This window comes from Piliocolobus tephrosceles, chromosome 10 (genome assembly GCF_002776525.5).
Source record: "Piliocolobus tephrosceles isolate RC106 chromosome 10, ASM277652v3, whole genome shotgun sequence".
Lineage (NCBI taxonomy): Eukaryota > Metazoa > Chordata > Mammalia > Primates > Cercopithecidae > Piliocolobus > Piliocolobus tephrosceles.
In genome coordinates this window covers 34,714,612-34,732,570 of record NC_045443.1, presented here as the reverse complement: position 1 = coordinate 34,732,570, position 17,959 = coordinate 34,714,612, and the positions used below count along the sequence as shown (strand labels likewise).

Genomic DNA, 17,959 nt, shown 5'->3' with positions numbered 1-17,959 from the left:
AACCAACCAGCATGATTCTATGCCATTTATTACCTTGGGTGTATATTTACTGAGGAGAAGGAGGGAATGATTGAAAATCTAGGAGAACAGCATCCCAGGCAAAAGGAAGAACAGTACAGTGGCCTTGAGTCAAGAAGGAGTTTGGGGCCAGGTGTGGTGGCTCATGCCTATAATCCTAGCACTTTGGGAGGCTGAGGTGGGCGGATCACAAGGTCAGGAGATCGAGACCATCCTGGCCAACATGGAGAAACTCCATCTCTACTAAAAATACAAAAATTAGCTGGGTATGGTGGCACGTGCCTGTAATCCCAGCTACTCAGGAGGCTGAGGCAGGAGAATCACTTGAACCAGGGATGTACCAGGGAGGTGGAGATTACAGTGAGCCGAGATCATGCCACTGCACTCCAGCCTGGTGACAGAGTGAGGCTCCATCTAAAAAAAAGAAAAAAAGAGTTTGGAATGGTGTGACAGCAAGATGGCTACCATATGTAAAATATTATGAGTGATGAGGGGAGTGGACTGAAATAGTTTGTAAGGATACATAGGAATCAGATAACGGAGAGATTTGTAGGCCACAGTTAAAAAAAGAGTTTGGATTTTTCTTTTTTTGGATGGATGTCACTGGAGGATGGTGTGATCTGATTTATGCATTTAAATGGTGACTGTGACAGCTGAAGTGGAGAATGGGGTTGGGGAAGCAAGACTGGAATTAAGGAGGTCAGTTATAAGGCTGTTGTAATTTGACTGGGTGAGCAACCTTTGGTGGTTAAAAACCATTGAAGTGGTAAGACATGGTCAGATTTGGAATATATGTTGGTAATATGACTGATGATGAATTCGATGTCCAGTGTAAAAATAAGAGAAGTTAAAGTGGCTACTAGGTTCTTGATGAGAACAATTGGGTAAATAGTGATGTTGTTTATATAATGAGGTACACTGGGGAGAAGGAGATTGAGGAAGAGGGGTGAGGATTGAGAGACCCATGGTAAGCCAAGTTCATGTTAAATTTGAGACCCCCAGTAAGCATCCAAATGGAGATATTGATTAGGCAGTGTTTGAAGACTAAGATACAGATTTAGTAACCATCAGCCAATCAAGTTGGAACTCAGAGTTATCTAAGAAAATGCAAATGGAGAAGAGAATAGGATAGAATCTTGAGGGAAGAAGAGTAGGTAGAATGATCATTTTAAAAGCCAGCTAGGACATGTCACTTTCCAGTTTAAACCTTCCGATGGCTTTCATCCACACTTAGGATAGAAATCAGTCCTTGATGTAGCCCCTGGTTACCTCCTCTCCTGCCATTCTCATCATTGCTCACCCTGCTCTAACCTGCTGTCTCTCTTGCTTTTCCTCGAGCACCCAAGTACTTGTCTCAGGGACTTGTTCTTGCTTTTTCTCCTATCTGTAATGCTTCTGCCCCGGATACTCACATGGTTCCCTCCCTTACATTATTCAGGTATCGACTTGAATAGATAACTGCGAGGCCTTACCTGACTGCCCTGTGTAAAAGAGCTGTTCATGTTATTCTTTGAAACTTTTTCAATAAAAACTTTCTTTTTTCCTGTAGCCTTCTTTCTAGTTCTCATTAGATGATGAGAAGTAGACTTATACATATATTCAAGCTAAAGTGTTTATAACTGTTGCTGTACATGACTGTTTTTCCCATTTGCATTTTCAGTAGGGTCTTACGGAATCTGCCTTAGACTTTCAGACAGAGATAGGGATAATGCCTGAGATGGGTTTGAGTATAGTAACTTCAGCACTCATTAAGTTATATTAGATGGGACAGACAGAGATAGGGATAATGCCTGAGATGGGTTTGAGTATAGTAACTTCATCACTCATTAAGTTATATTAGGTGGGAAAGACAGAGATAGGGACAATGCCTGAGATGGGTTTGAGTATAGTAACTTCATCACTCATTAGTTATATTAGGTGGGATCGTGTACACATAAAACTCGCCCTTACTCAGCTTAGTATTTAATAATGATACTTTGTCATAGTGTAATGTCATATTTAATATTATTTGATACTGCTATATTTCAGATATTTAATCATAATACTTAGTAAGTTTTCTAGTTATTTGGCATAGCACCTGTCTCACCATGTTTACTAGCAGTGAGAATATTTACTTATTTTCTGTTAATGTATTACATTTTGAACTTCATTATTGATGAACTAGTGGTCTATCAAAAGTGATGTGCTGTAACAATATAAATATTTTCCATAGATTTGTTATATTTGTGAATATAAATATTTAAAAACTATGGTAGAACGTTATTTTCCTATAGCATAGCTTTATTTTGAAAAGCTGTATGTTGTATATGTTTGCAATTATTGAATATGTATGTGGATTTTTTTTTCTTTTTGAGACAAGGTCTCACTCTGTCACCCAGGATGGAGTGCAGTGGCCCAATCTTGGCTCACTGCAACCTCCACCCCCCAGGTTCAAATTATTCTCCTGCCTCAGCCTACCAAGTAGCTGGGACCACAGGCCCACACCACCATGCTAAAAATTTTTGTATTTCTAGTACAGATGGGTTTCACCAAGTTGCCCAGTCTGCTCTTGAACTCCTGACCTCAAGTGATCTGCTGGCCTCTGTCCCCCAAAGTGCTGGGATTATAGGCATGAGCCACCGTGGCCAGCCAATGTGTGGATAAATTTAAAAATTGGGGGCCGGGCACTGTGGCTCACACCTGTAATCCCAGCACTTTGGGAGGCTGAGGCGGGCAGATCACGAGGTCAGGAGATGGAGACCATCTTGGCTAACACGGTGAAACCCCGTCTCTACTAAAAATACAAAAAAATTAGCCGGGCATGGTGGCGGGTGCCTGTAGTCCCAGCTACTCAGGAGGCTGAAGCAGGAGAATGGCGCGAACCCGGGAGGTGGAGCTTGCAGTGAGCCGATATCGCACCACTGCACCCCAGCCTGGGCAACAGAGCAAGACTCCGTCTCAAAACAAAGAAAAAAAAGGTTAATTTCAGTCACTGGTCATCTACTTGTTGAAAACTTAATTTTCTTTCAGTGTCTTATTTAACTGCCTTCATCTGGACTGTTAAGAAAGCCAAAGATATCTTTTCTTTTCTTTTTTATTTTTTTGGAGATAAGGTCTTGCTCAGTTGCCCAGGCTGGAGAGTACAATAGCACGATCTCGGCTCACTGTTACCTCTACCTCTGGGATCAAGCGATTCTCCTGCCTTAGCCTCCCAAGTAGCTGGGACTATAGGCACACACCACCACACCCAGCTAATTTTTGTATTTTTAGTAGAGACGGGGTTTCACCATGTTGGCCCGACTGGTCTTGATCCTCTGACCTCAAGTGATCTGCTCGCCTCGGCCTCCCAAAGTGCTGCAATTACAGGCGTGAGTCACTGCTCCTGGCGTAGCCAAAAATATCTTAAAAATCAACAGTTGTGCTGGGGGAAAAAGAAATGAATAATTTCAGGGATAGGGTATAATTTTAGAAATTGTATTTGTAATTTAAGTTTAGAACTTTGTATTATCTCTTGGAGGTTGGATTTAGCATTTTGGTTTGTAGGTGGATCTATCCGTTAAAAAGACAAATGCTTTTTTTTTATAATATTAAAATGTGAGAAATTATTTCTACTAAAATATTGAATCAAGCCCTGGTGCAGTGGCTCATGCCTGTAATCGCAGCTCTTTGGGAGGCTGAGGCAGGTGGATCACCTGAGCTCAGGAGTTCGAGACCATCCTGGCCAACATGGTGAAACCCTGTCTCTACTAAAAATAGAAAAATTAGCTGAGAGTGCCTTAAATATGTGGGGGCAAAATGTACAGTACCTGTAGAGGCCTCCATTCAAGTCGTATGTACATTACACCTAACCTGAATTTGGAAGAGCAACAGGCCGAGGTCATCTATAGCCTTACACTTCCCAGCTTCACCTTTAAGAGAAAGGCCTGGGAAAGGCAATACCGTATGGCTGTATGTCCAGCTTACCGCCACAGTACTGTTTTCCTTCTCGACTGATGCCTGTGCTTTTCACGTCCGCCTGTATGGATTCTTCAGCAGTCCCAGTTTAGCTAATTGGGTGATTGTATTCCCCTGCGCCGGTGGAGCTGGAAAAGGAAAGGACTTCTGACTTAGTTTTCTCCTTGGGTTTTTTTCTGTAGAGTTCGGTGGTGTATGTCATAGTGTATGTCAAGCCACATACACTTTCCTATGCTTCTTGTAGGTATGAAATCGTCCTCATTACCTAACACTCAGGTGTTTTTAATTCAGGGGTTTATCAAACCAGTCTAGTGTAGTTCTGGCCAATCAACTAGGACTGGCCAGAGCTGGTTGACACCAGTGTGTTTGTGGCCTTTGACACAGAAATACACAGATTCACGTCATAGCTTTTTGGTGCACATTTTGTTGACTTTGTTCAGCCAAGATGATGTTCATGTGTTCTCTTGTATTTGTTAGTATGTCTCCATGTTAATATGATCCTGCTCAATATTTATGTTTTATTCTCTTGAGTAATTTCAGCACAGATGGCTTTTACTGGGACTTGCTACTCCATTGGCAAAGTCCATTTAATATGTAGTATTTGCAGGTGCCCATTAGCATAACTGTCCTTAGAAAAGAATTCTGGAATTCCCCTTGTGTGTTTTTTTGCTGCTGACTCAGAAGAGCAATGATACATTTCGGATCGTCAGTTTTCAGTTCAGCTGTCATGAGACTTAAAGAAATTTGGGTTTATTAAAATTCCATAAACATTTGTAAAATCTGTTTTGACATTGATAAATAAGTGCCATTATGAAGGGTATTTAATTTAAATATGGGAAAGCTTTATCTTAAGGTCTCTTTATGTATTTGAAAGCAAGTTTAAAGTGGTTTGCAGTTTAATGAAGGTATAGCCATGCTGGCAGTATCCAAGTATCAGATGTGCGGTTATTTTTTTGTCTCATGTGCAAATACGGTTTTCACCAAATCCTGTCATTTTTCTGTGCAGTACTGTTCGGGGCCTTAACACTTTGCTTCTTATTAACTACCATAGCCTTCTACTTGATCTGGCTTCTAGTTTTTTTCCTTATTCCCGAAATCACTCTGCAAATAGGCACTTGAGTAGTCTTCTGCATGCACTGCTCTAATGGTGTCCCTGAATTGGTGAAAGGCTTCTGGTTGCTTCTGATGACCCTAAAACAACTTTTGTGTCTGGTCATGAGGGCCCTCTCTGGGCTTGGCTCTTCATCTCCATTTCTGCCGTTTACTTGAGTCCTTCTCTTTTCTCATTGTTCTCTAGCCTGTAACTCTGATCTGTTCACTAAATCTAGAATGTCCAATTATCTTCTTTCCAAGCAAGATCTGATCTGATTCCTTACTGGCTCTCAAGAAAGGCATTCCTTTGGAAAAATGTTCCCTTGACTATCCTAGTCTACAGAGGTCTTTTCCTCCTCTTTTTAATTAGAGCACTTCTCACTCCCACTTTCCCCACCCCCAACACTGAAGAACATAGTTTTTACTTTTGTGGCTTGGTAAGCTTTTTTGGGACTGGGTCTCATTCCTTTCGTAAGACTAGAGGCAGAGAGGCGGCATGGCTTGGCATAGTGATTAGGTGAGTAGTAAGCCTTGGGTTTAGACTTGGGTCCAAATTGTAGCTCCAAGCAATTTACTTTCTCTGTGCCTCAGTTCCCTTATCTGAGAACTGGGGCCAATACTAGTTCCTCACCATGAATTGGCTTTTTTTCTTTCATCTGAGAACAGTCATTTCTCTGTAAAACTACTAAACTAAATAGATTTGTTTATTTAGTATACCGAACACATTTTGTTTGCCATTAATCCTCTCTCTGTCCATCCTTCTTAGGGATTTTCTTGGTCCTGTTCACTACACAAACAATTTAGAGAGATCTCCCACCTTGTTTTAGAACAGGGCAATTCTTTGAATCATATACAGGCTAAACTAGAAGGCATGTGTCTTTCCATGGAACAACTTCACATTTTCTTGACCTACATATCCAGATGGTGTTGGTGCCCTTATTTTATAGATATATGAGTTTGCATTGTACTTATGGTATTTAAATTCTTATGTAGCATATCAATCTGGAATCAGAACATCAGAGTGGGTCCTGGCTCTGCCATTTATAGAAAATCAACCTTCTAGATTTTTAGTTTCTTTTTTAAAAATTAAATTAAATTAATTTAAAAATTGTTGTGAGTACCTAGTAGTTATATATATTTATGAGGTACACAAGATGTTTTGATATGGGCATGCAATGTGAAATAAGCACTTAGTTTCTTTATATGTGAAATGCAATGTTAGTATCAGACCTCTCATTTTCAGGGTTATTCTGAGTCTTGAAAATAAGAATCATGCAGTTGTATGTCAATGAACTTTATAGTGTATTTTACTTAACCCATTTTAGGCACTTACAATGTGCTAGTATTGACTCATGCAATAACTAATTGAACCATCGAAACAATTTTGTGAGGAGGTACTAATACATTATAGAGAAGAGCAAACTGCAGAGCTTAATTAATTGCCTGCAATCACAGCTAGTAAGCGATAGTACTAGAATAGACACCTGGCAGGTTGGCTGTGGACTCTAGTTAAGGCTACTGCATCACAAGACCTTTCTCTAAGTGTTACTGGGATTAGCCCCCTCTGCTGTGTGCTTTCTCATTTTGTCTCCTCAGCCAACAATTCTAGCAATTTCAGAGGCATCCGAAGTTAAGCCAATTGTGCATTCAAAACCTCCAACTTTTGTCTATTTTTTATGTTAGCTTAAAACATAAAAATAAAACAAACGCAATGCCTGTGAACTCAGAGTAACTGCTCTGTGATTAAAAGCACAAAATGCTGTGAAAACATGTGAAAGTCACATGGTAAAATTAATGCTTATTGAGCTTATTTTACCTGTTATTGGAAGTTAGAAATGTCAATATTTCAGCAATGAAAACAATGCAGATGTGTGATATACAAAACATACACTGTAAAGATAGTTTGGAAACTTATGAGTTTTAATCTTTTTATCTATTTCAGGACTTTCTGGGACAAGTGTTTTGTACACTGGGAGAGATCGTTGGGTCACAGGGAAGTCGCCTGGAAAAACCAATAGTGTAAGTATTTTTAAATTCAGACAATGAAATGCCAACTCTTAACAGTTTCTATTTTGTCAGTTTGGAAGTGGTGAATGCATAGTCGTGGAGCAAAAGTGGGTTTTAAAATCTTGTTTGAGTTTTTTCTTTTAACAAATAATTTTGACATATTTTTAAAGAATAATTTCTATGTCACCTGACATATGCTATGCTAAAAAATTTTCACAAGATGAAATGAGCAAATTTAAATAAGGAAGTGTGTTATTTTTTCTTTTGGTTTTACTATTAATTGTTAGATTTAGTACTTCTTGAAAAAGAGATTTTACTCTTTTGGGTTAGTAACTACATGTAATAAACTGCTGTTAATACCTTGTATTTCATAAATGCACTTTTGGTTACTGAAATTTTACTAATAATTTTTACTATGGAAGTGGCTTGTAGAGAAAGCTGTAAGTAGGTTTATACTGAGAGAAGGTAATCACTAAGAATGGTATACTCCGTCTTCACCTTCAATTACTAGGATCATGTTTAGTTTTCAGGTCAATTGCATGAGTTTATTCTATTTTCTCCAGTTCCAAATAAGGCAGGGAGCAAATTTTAGAAATTTTTCATGGCTTTATTCTCCTTTCCTCCTTCTTTCCCCTCCCTAATCCTGATTATTTGGATTGACTTAACTTTTCATAAAATTCAGAAGATCTAGGAAGAATAGTACATTGGCAGAGCTAACCACAATGTCAAAAACTTTAGGGAATTTTGAAGTCTTTATCTTCATCAATCTTTTAGAATCTCAAACTTAAAAAATAAATATGTAAATACTCCGTAAATCTGTTTATTTCTGACATAAAACAAATACTTGAAATGACGAAGCATTATTCTTACATTTCTTATACAAAATTAAACTTTTTATTTAGTGTGTTCATTGCTATGAAAAAAATTATTAGGCTAATAAGAATTCTATAAATTCTTTGAAATTTAATTTGATTTTCTTAGAAAATTATTACCAAATGTCAGTTTGAAAACTTTCATATATCAATTTCCATTTTAAGTAATTTTTGTGTGTAATTTATTTTCACATAATTATAGGACTTGGAAGCTTATTACAAAAATATATTTATGCTCACTTTAGTAAGTAGTAAGCACTCTGTAAGGCAAATGTAAATATTTTATTGAGTGCATATAATTGTAATGCATTTCCTAGTCCAATGACTTATACTCACAAGGATTCCTAAGATCACTAAATCTACCTTTTGTTTTTTGCTATAAAAAGAATCAGTAATATATGCAATACCACCTTAAAGATGCTTAACATTCTTCAAGAGAAAACAAAAGCAATTAAAATACAGAATTTTCATTTCCAAGCAACAGAATAGAAATTTTTATGAATGGGTACACTTTTTATTCTTTTATTTTAGGTTCAGAGGTACTTGTGCGTGTTTGTTATGTAGATAAACTGCACATCATAGGGCTTTGGCATACAGATTATTTCATCACTCAGGTAATAAGCATATTACCTCATAGGTAGTTTTTCAGTCCTCACTTTCCTCCCTTCTTCCACCCTCAAGAAGGCTCCAGTGTCTGCTGTTTCCTTTTTTGTGTCCATGACTACTCAGTGTTTATCTCCCATTTATAGGTGAGAACATGTGGTATTTGGTTTTTTGTTCCTGTGTCCATTTGCTTAGGATAATGACCTCTAGTTCTGTTACTGTTGCTACAAAGGATAAGATCTCAGACGTTTTTATGTCTATCTAATATTCCATGTTGTATATTTACCACGTTTTATTGATCCAGTCCACCATTGGAGAGCATTTAGGTTGATTACATGTCTTTGCTATTGTGAATAGTGCTGCAATGAAAATAAACATGAATGTCTTTACGGTAGAACGATTTATATTCCTTTGGCTATGTACCCAATAATGGGATTGCTGGGTCAAATGGTGATTCTGTTTTAAGTTGTTTGAGAAATCACCAAATTGCTTTACACAATGGCTGAACTAATTTATATTTCCATCAGCAGCATGTAAGTGTTCCCTTTTCTCTGCAACCTCACCAGCATCTGTTATTTTTAGACTTTTTAATAATAGCCACTCTGACTGTTCTGAAATGGTATCTCATTTGGTTTATATTTGTATTTCTCTAATGACTAGTGATGTGGAGCATTTTTTTCCTATGGATGTTGACTATATGGTCTACTTTTTTTTTTTTTTTTTTTTTTTTGAGACGGAGTCTCCCTCTGTCGCCCAGGCTGGAGTGCAGTGGTGCAATCTCTGCTCACTGCAACCTCCGCCTCCTGGGTTCAAGTGATTCTTCTGCCTCAGCATCTTGAGTAGCTGGGGTTACAGGTGCACACGTGGCGCCCTGCCAATTTTTTTATTTTTTATTTTTTTTTATTTTTAGTAGAGACAGGTTTCAGCACATTGGTCAGGCTGGTCTTGAACTCCTGACCTCGTGATTCGCCCACCTCAGCCTTCCAAAGTGCTGGGATTATAGGCATGAGCCACCGTGCTCGGCCTATGTGGTATACATATTTTTAAATTAGTCATTTTATTAGAACTTTTTATCTTTTTTTAGCATAAGGAAATCATAATTCTAATTTCAGAAAACTATTAAATTATTAAGTTATAAAAAATTTCCCAGTAGGAAATCATATTTATATTAATATTGGAACCTATTAAAATTTTGATATTATTACAATGTATTGATTGGGGTATGTGGTGAGTAGAACATAGCATAAGATATGGTCCTTGTTCAGCTGATTCAATAATTCCCACTAGGTATCACCAGCAAAAATAAATTCTTGCTAAAAGGTGAAGATACCTAGGGTAGACTGGTAGACTATGCAGATGTTGGGAGAATTTGCTGGGGGTTGAGTCATGATCATTTTATGTAATCAGAAAGGATGAGATTTCCTTTAGATTTTTCTTAGCTCTGGCTGAGGGAGGAGTATAACATATACATATTTCATATAGTGTAAGGAGGGAAAGACTTCCAAACTTGTTCATCCAACATGGATCTACAGTAACCACATGCTGTGCTTCATCTATAGGATATTCTGAAATTTAGACAACTTTATTGAAGGTCCTCAGGTTCTATCTTTCTTATTGAAAAAGGAACAATTAATTTGATTTTCTAAGCTTATATAACTAAACTTTTATTCAGCCCTTCATCTCCTTGGAGAATCTTCTCAAGCAAATAAACATTAAGGAAATAGTTTAAAGGTAAGATTATTGTTTGAGCAGTGGAAGATTTTTAAATTTTTTAAAGAAAACTTAGCTAGGCAAGTTTTAGTAGTAAGTGGGTAATAAAATGTAAAGCTTGAGTGTAGCAAAGAGATGGGCTACAAAAGAAAAAAAGCAAAGAAACAAAACCTTAGGAATTGCAGAATGGTTGCAATTACATTCATTAAACATGAGTGAATTGGATTAGATACCTCAGATAATCCAATAGAGGAAAGAGATGAGAAGGTGAAATAGGAGAGATTAATTAAAAATGGGAGAGTAAAAGTGAGTATGATTAGTTTGCTAATGGAAAGATATTTTGGCTTTATTAATTAAGGCACCTAGTGACATATGCTATCACTGGATCAGATGTTCAAACGCAGGTGAACAATGGACTGGAAAAAACATTTTGTAGTCACCCTTCCTCTTGCATGAGAAAAGCCTGGCTTTAATGAAAAACTCTAGCTGTGAGAGAGGCATGTGTCTGGAGGAAGAACATATGGATTGAAGAACAAGGTCTATTGGCTAAGTATTAAGTTCAGGTACTTTGAGAGAAGATGCGGCTTCCATGCAAACAGCATTTTACTCCCTTACCTCAATCTCAAATGAAAAACAAAGCCATTCATACTTTTTGTTTGAAAAAGCACAATTGGGTTGAGGAAGAGCAAAATGCTGATAGTATGGAAGCTTTATATGCCAATAATGCCAAAGTAGCCCTTCAGAGCAGCTGGTGCACTCCATGGACTTCTAAATTTCACATTCATCTTTGCTAACTCCTGCACTTCCGTGTACTTTACTTTTTTCCTGAATCAATCTAATAAGCAAATAGTGGGAAGAGATGGGAACATGGGAAGATCTGAGCTATTTCAGTGGAAGAGGGAATGGCTTTGGAAAAAAGGATGAAACCAGGGAAGATATTAGAGATGACGCAAGGTCAGGAAGTGTTTTCTTCTCGTGACAGGAAGCTGGGTGACAGACACAACTTTGAAGCCTCCATGTTTTCACACAAATATATAAAAGTAGTAAAATTTTTGGATGCATGACCAAAATAGTGGAGAAATTCACACTGGGGAAATAATAGGTATTTAAGGTGTAGCTCTTCCGTCTCTTCTTCATAGGTTCCACTGCCTCCTGCTGTCTTGTTGTGTGAACCTGCCCTGGCCAGATATCTTTAACTGTCTGGTTAAAGATAACATTGTAGGACAGCCGCTAAACATTCTACTGTTTTTCGTTGTCTGTTCCTCCTGACTGGGGATAGAAATAGAATGTGCACACTCCTGGTGCTGCAGCCATTACTTTTTGCAATCATGTTCGTAATAGGTTAGGTTATTTTTCCCTATCTGGATGGCCACTGGCTTCTGAATTGCAGCATAGAACACCTCCAGAGGCAGATATCCTGAGACAGACAGTCCACTCACAAGTAACACACAATTGATTTATCATTAATTTAAAGTCTTCTTGTGTCCCAAATGTTATTTGCCTTAAGTAGCGTTATCCAAGTACCTCTTATTTATTAATTTTAGATTAGAGATTTATTTCCCAATTAGTTTCCCATTTCTATTCTAAGTTATTCAGAATATTTCCTTATTTGTTTGTTTTTCTTTCTTTCCTTTAAATGGCCTAACTTATTTTCTGATAAGATACTCAGAATAATTTATCCTAGCTTTTTAATTGCGATTGTGTTGTAAAATCTCCTCAGAGGTAGTCTTTTTAAATTTATGATAACTGTAAAATTGGGAGATTTAAAGGAGACAACTTAAAATTTGAAATTATTTCATATCAATCAAACTTTTGACAACAAAGTTAGGATTATTATGAGGGTAAAATGGTTTCTTGTATGTGGCCTTTTGCCTCATTCAATAATGAGAATTTGAATTTAACCTCGGGCTTTTTTACTTTCTGTGTTTTGGTTATTGTTGTCATTTATAAAATTAGATTTTCTCATTTTATTATGAGAAAAAACATTTTTATTTTTAATATTTTATATGCATAATGATGAAATAATTTGAAATTGATGTTCAATAAATTTTAGTTTACTTTTTAATAGCAGCTCAAGATTTTTTGCAATTTCAGTAGTCTGTTCTGTTGGATTTAAGCTTTGGGCAAACATGTTTCTCATCTGAATTCCATCCTACGCTTTTGGTCTTTTCCTGGAACCCTCCTAAAATAAGTCTTGTGCTACTTAATTTGACTGAAACATTTACTGGGCTTCCTATGACTCATCGGCTCCTCTGTTTAGATCATCCTATCATTATTTAGCATTATATCCACTCAGCAGTGTGTTTTCTCATGCTGTGAGATTGTATCCAATTTTCTGTGTGATACTGTCAAACAGTCGTATGTCTTCTGTCTTTAGGGATCTCAGTGATGGATTCAGCAAAGCCTTCCAAAATGCAAGTATCAGCACCGGTTTAAGAAAGATTGCCATTCTCTCCTCCAGGAGGAAAATATTATGTTCCTCAAGTAATAGGCCTATTTGTTCCTGTTACTCTCAGCCAGGCATGACTGGTTCCATATAAAAGGATCAGGGAAAAAGGCAGGGACTGGTAATAATTAGAAACTAGATTCTTACTCCAGGGAGAAGCAGGATACAATGGGAAGAAGTAATACCAGCAGTAATGGTACCAGCAGCTGTTTTGACTAAAGGACGTTTAGGAGGGCAAAGGCTATGTTTTTTGTAGGCTGGCAAAAGCACTTTGTGATTTAGGTAGTTGGTAGTGGGTGGAGGATTAAGGTAAGGTTCCTAGATGGATGTGTGAATGTCCTAACAGGTGAAGAGGACAGGGACAGGGACTCGGAGGCAAGTGATAATTGAAAGACCAGCTTGTAATTGTCTGATGGATGTGGGGATCTCAACTGTGACTTGAAGTTCAAGGACAGAGACAGATAGGTGCTGAAGTACAAGATGAAAGCAGGGAGAGGAACAGAGCAGAAAGGAAGCTTCAGAATAAGGAAGAAGACTAAAATAGAAGAATAGTGTTTGAGGGGACTTGAGGCAGAGACTTACAGGGTTGGCTTAAAGATTTGACTCAAATGTGGACTTATCCTGATAGCTAGGTTTTGACTGTGAATGCATTTAGAGATCAAATGTCTGTGAGAAGGAAGAAGAGGAAGAGGGACAGGAGAATGGGTAGTCATGAAAGTGGGAAACATACAAACTCACCATAAAACAGGCCTTGTTTTTAGCATGCAGCTTTTTACCTGTAAAAATGTAATCAACTTTGGGGGAAATTTTGAGGCTCAAAGTAATCTTTATTAATTAGATTGATATTGTTATACTCTCGAATTTACTTTAGTGGAAAGAATATTGGGCTGGACTCAGAAGATGGTGTTTTTAGTCCCATCTCTACTACTAACTTGCTATTGCAGTATTAGGCCATTTCAACATCTATACTTTTTTTTTATGTCTGTGGGTCACACTTGTAATAAGAATTTGTTGTAGAGATTTAATAAACAGCCACAGTAATGAAGTTGATAGTGCATGAACTTTGGGAGCAGTCAGACTTGGGTGCTAACAGTTGATTAGGTATGTAATTTGAGTAAAGTGCATTAATTTCCTGAGACCCAGCTTCCTCATCTGAAATATCTGAATAATACTCATTTAAGAGTATTATCGCAAGTAATATCAATATTTTATACAATTGATTTGTGACGGAGCACATGAGAATTTAAAAAACACTCAAATGGTGACTATTATTAATACTGTTTTTATTAAAAATAGCCAGTATCTTTCCTTCCTTCCTTCATCTTTTTTTTTCTTAGAGACGTGTTTAGCTAGTAATTCCGCAAGTTTAAGGAAAGGACCGTGTTAAACCAAACTTGATTACACTTATGTAAAGTGTTAAGTATTATCCAAATATAAACGTTAAAAACTATTTGTCTGTTTTCAGTATGTAGCTGAACAATCAAATAGGGGAACTGAGTTAGATTTCTGCTTTTCATTAGTTTGGGTTTTATAAGATAGTTTTGGAAATATCCGGAGTTTCCCATGTTAATATGTAATTGCAAAAAATAATCCAGAGTTCAGTGTCAATTAAGAATTATATTCTTTTATTTGAAAAGACTACATGGATGTGTATACATGTTTGTAATTTCACATGATTCAACACATTAAAAATAAAACCACTGATTGCCTTTCAGATAGATATTAGATACTTCACCAGCCTAGAGAACAGCTTTAATCTACTTCTGGGAAAGCCTCTCGAAAAACAGTATATTCTTTTTAAAGGCCAAAGATAGAAGGAATTTTAGTACATTCACTCATGTTGTTATACACAAGCTTCTGAGGTTTACATATAATCAAAGTTTAATAAATGTTGAGTTGAACCACTTTCTTACATTCGTTTTTGAATGTGAGCTCATTCTCTGGAATGATCTCCAGGGAGGTAAATTGCTTACTCTCAATAGGCCGATTGTGTATATCTGCAGATTCCCATGATTCTCTGCTCTACTCAGAAATTCTAGTAGTGACAACTAAAGTCATATAGATGAAGAAAACGTCTGGATGGAAAGGATTATAAAGGATATGACCAGTCATGAGAGATATAGGTAAAATGAATGAGTTTTTTATAAAATAGCCTTTAATGTCATTGTCAAAGACAAGCCTCAGAATGATTGGTTGGTTGTTATGACTTGGTGTGACATGTGTCTTGTTCCTGTGAGACTTGTGTGCAACTAAGCCCTTTGGGCATCCCAGTTTAGGAAAGAAAAACAAAAGGAAAAATTATTTTACTAATGGTAACTTTATAGAGCAAATAATTTGCTGACAGATTCTGGTAGATAGAGTCTGAGTATAATAGAGGTTTTAGGGATTATATTTTTAAAAAATAATATATTCAACAAATCTTTACTAGGAATTGATTATGGATCAGAAACTGTTAGGTGCTGAGTATACAATGATGAAAATGCAAAGTCGTTCCTGTCTTTATTGGTTTTTACCATTTATTCATTAAATGAATAATCACACAACTTAAGTATAATTACATATTGATACAGGCCCTATGAAAACTAGAATATTAGCTTAACCTACAATACGTAGGTCATTTTTAGTATTTTAAACTTTATCATAAATGCAACTGGAAAATTTGCAATTTTTTTTCAAAGAGGATCTTCTTCTTCTGTGTAGAGAATGGTTGTATGTGGTTAACAGATAGTTGTTTGGATTAGGAAGATGAAGAAAAACGGACAGATGAAAAATGTGTTCTGAAGGTTGATTTCACAAGGATTGGTGAAAGATCAATGGTCTAGGTTGAAGAAAATTTCAAGGACCTTCAGGTTTCTTGCATGAGACAGTGGATGTAAGGAGGATGTATGCTGACAAAAGGAAGATCATCCACATTTGAGGTTGCCACACAGATTGGTGAGCTAAAGCTCACCAGTAGTAGTAGTAGATAGGCCATTCTGTCCATGTGTTTTAGGTGCCAGTATTCACCCAGAGTTTCAACATTTGCAAGATATTTTTATTTATATTTGCCTAACCTCATTGGTTGGATTGAAAACCTGTTGGAAACATTATAACTGAAGGAAACAAATGATAAAACATGATCTATGTTATTTTGGAGGGTGAATTCTAAAGTACTACCTTTATAGATTCAGTGAACATTCTCAGTTTCACTCAAATCAACTAATAAACAGGTTAGTTTTATTTGATACTTCACCAGCCTATAAAACTAATGAAACTTGTTTATTAGTTTTAATAAATAAGTTTTATTAGTTTTATTTGCATGAAACTGAGAATGTTCTTAGTTTTCTAAATAAAACTAATTTACTCAGATGAGTTTCTTTTTTTCTTTCTTTCTTTCTTGCTTTTTTTTTTTTTTTTTTTTTTTTGAGATGAAGTCTCACTCTATTGCCCAGGCTGGAGTGCCGTGGCACAATCTCGGCTCACTGCAACTTCTGCCTCAGCCTCCTGAGTAGCAGGAATTATAGGTGCACACCACCACACCTGTCTAATTTTTGTATTTTTAGTAGAGTTTCACCATGTTGGCCAGGCTGGTCTCGAACTCCTGACCTTGTGATTCACCCACTTTGGCCTCCCAAAGTGCTGGGATTACAGGAGTGAGCCACTGCGCCCTACCTATTCAGTTTAGTTTTCAAATGGTTGCTTTTTGTATAGGAAATGTTTAGAAGTTATATTGTGCTAAAATCTTTCAGAGAAACTACAATTTCCTCTACAGTGAAATTTATTGCTCCTTTCTTCTTTTTTTCCTCTTGTGTATGGCGTAATTTGATGATTCTAGGATTCAAAATGCAGGCTAAGAATATTAGTGCTGTAGTTAAACAAATTAATAGGTGAGGAAAGACCTTTATGGACCAACCTTGGAACATAAGCATCATTCTTATCTTGGTCTGAGTTATAATGCACTGATAAAATGAGTGTTTGGAAGGAACATTTGGGAATGATCTCAGCTCTTATATTTAGTCTCAGTTGGATCTTAGTTATCAAAGCAATTAAAAGGGAGCTGTGAATTGTTATTTTAAGTAATACCAGTGGCCAACTTGATTGCATTTAATAATAAGTCAGTTATGGCTAACCATATGCAGAAAACTGAAACTGGATCCCTTCCTTACACCTTATACAAAGATTAACTCAAGATGGATTAAAGACTTAAACCTAAAACCTAAAACCATAAAAACCCTAGAATAAAACCTAGGCAATACCATTCAAGATGTAAGCATGGGCAAAGACTTCATGACTAAAGCACCAAAAGCAATTGCAACAAAAGTCAAAACTGACAAATGGTATCTAATTAAATTAAAGAGTTTCTGCACAGCAAAAGAAACTATCATTAGGGTGTACAGGCAACCCACAGAATGGGAGATAAGTTTTGAAATGTATCAATCTGACAAAGGTCTAAAATCCAGAATCTATAAGGAACTTAAACAAATTTACAAGAAAAAATCAAACAGGGCAAAGGATGTGAACAGACACTTCTCAAAAGAAGACACTTATGCGTCCACAAACGTATGTAAAAAAGCTCATCATCACTGGTCATCAGAGAAATGCAAATCAAAACCACAGTGAGATACCATCTAATGCCAGTTAGAATGGCGATTGTTAAAAAGTCGGGAAACAACAGATGCTGGAGAGGATGTGGAGAAATAGGAACACTTTTACACTGTTGGGAGTGTAAATTAGTTGAACCATTGTGGAAGACAGTGTGGCAATTCCTAAAGGATCTAGAACCAGAAATACCATTTGACCCAGCAGTCTCATTACTGGATGTCTACCCAAAGGATTATAAATCATTCTACTATAAAGACACATGCACACACATGTTTATTGCAGCACTGTTCACAATAGCAAAGTTGGAACCAACCGAAATGCCCATCAATGAGAGACCTGATAAAGAAGATGTGGCACATATACACTATGGAATACTATGCAGACATAACAAAGGATGAGTTCATGTCCTTTGGAGGGACATGGATGAAGCTGGAAACCATTCTCAGCAAAGTAACACAGGAACAGAAAACCGAACACTGCATGTTCTTATTCATAAGAAGGAGTTGAACAATGAGAACACGTGGGCATGGTGAGCGGGGGGAACATCACACACTAGGGCCTGTCAGGGGGTGGGAGACAAGGGGAGGGAGAGCATTAGGACAAACATCTAATGCATGCAGGGCTAAAACCTAGATGATGGGTTGATGAGTGCAGCAAACCACCGTGGCACATGTATACCTATGTAACAATCCTGCGC

At 37.0% G+C, this 17,959-nt stretch overlaps 1 protein-coding gene across 1 annotated transcript in view; it reads left to right on the top strand.

Annotated features, from left to right (window-relative positions):
- CPNE8 (copine 8) overlaps positions 1-17,959 on the top strand; it is a 231,885-nt gene that overhangs the window by 72,984 nt on the left and 140,942 nt on the right. Inside the window, exon 6 of the mRNA XM_026449597.2 lies at positions 6,986-7,062. Coding sequence (XP_026305382.1) covers positions 6,986-7,062 — 77 coding nt within the window. The remainder of the gene's footprint in view (positions 1-6,985; positions 7,063-17,959) is intronic.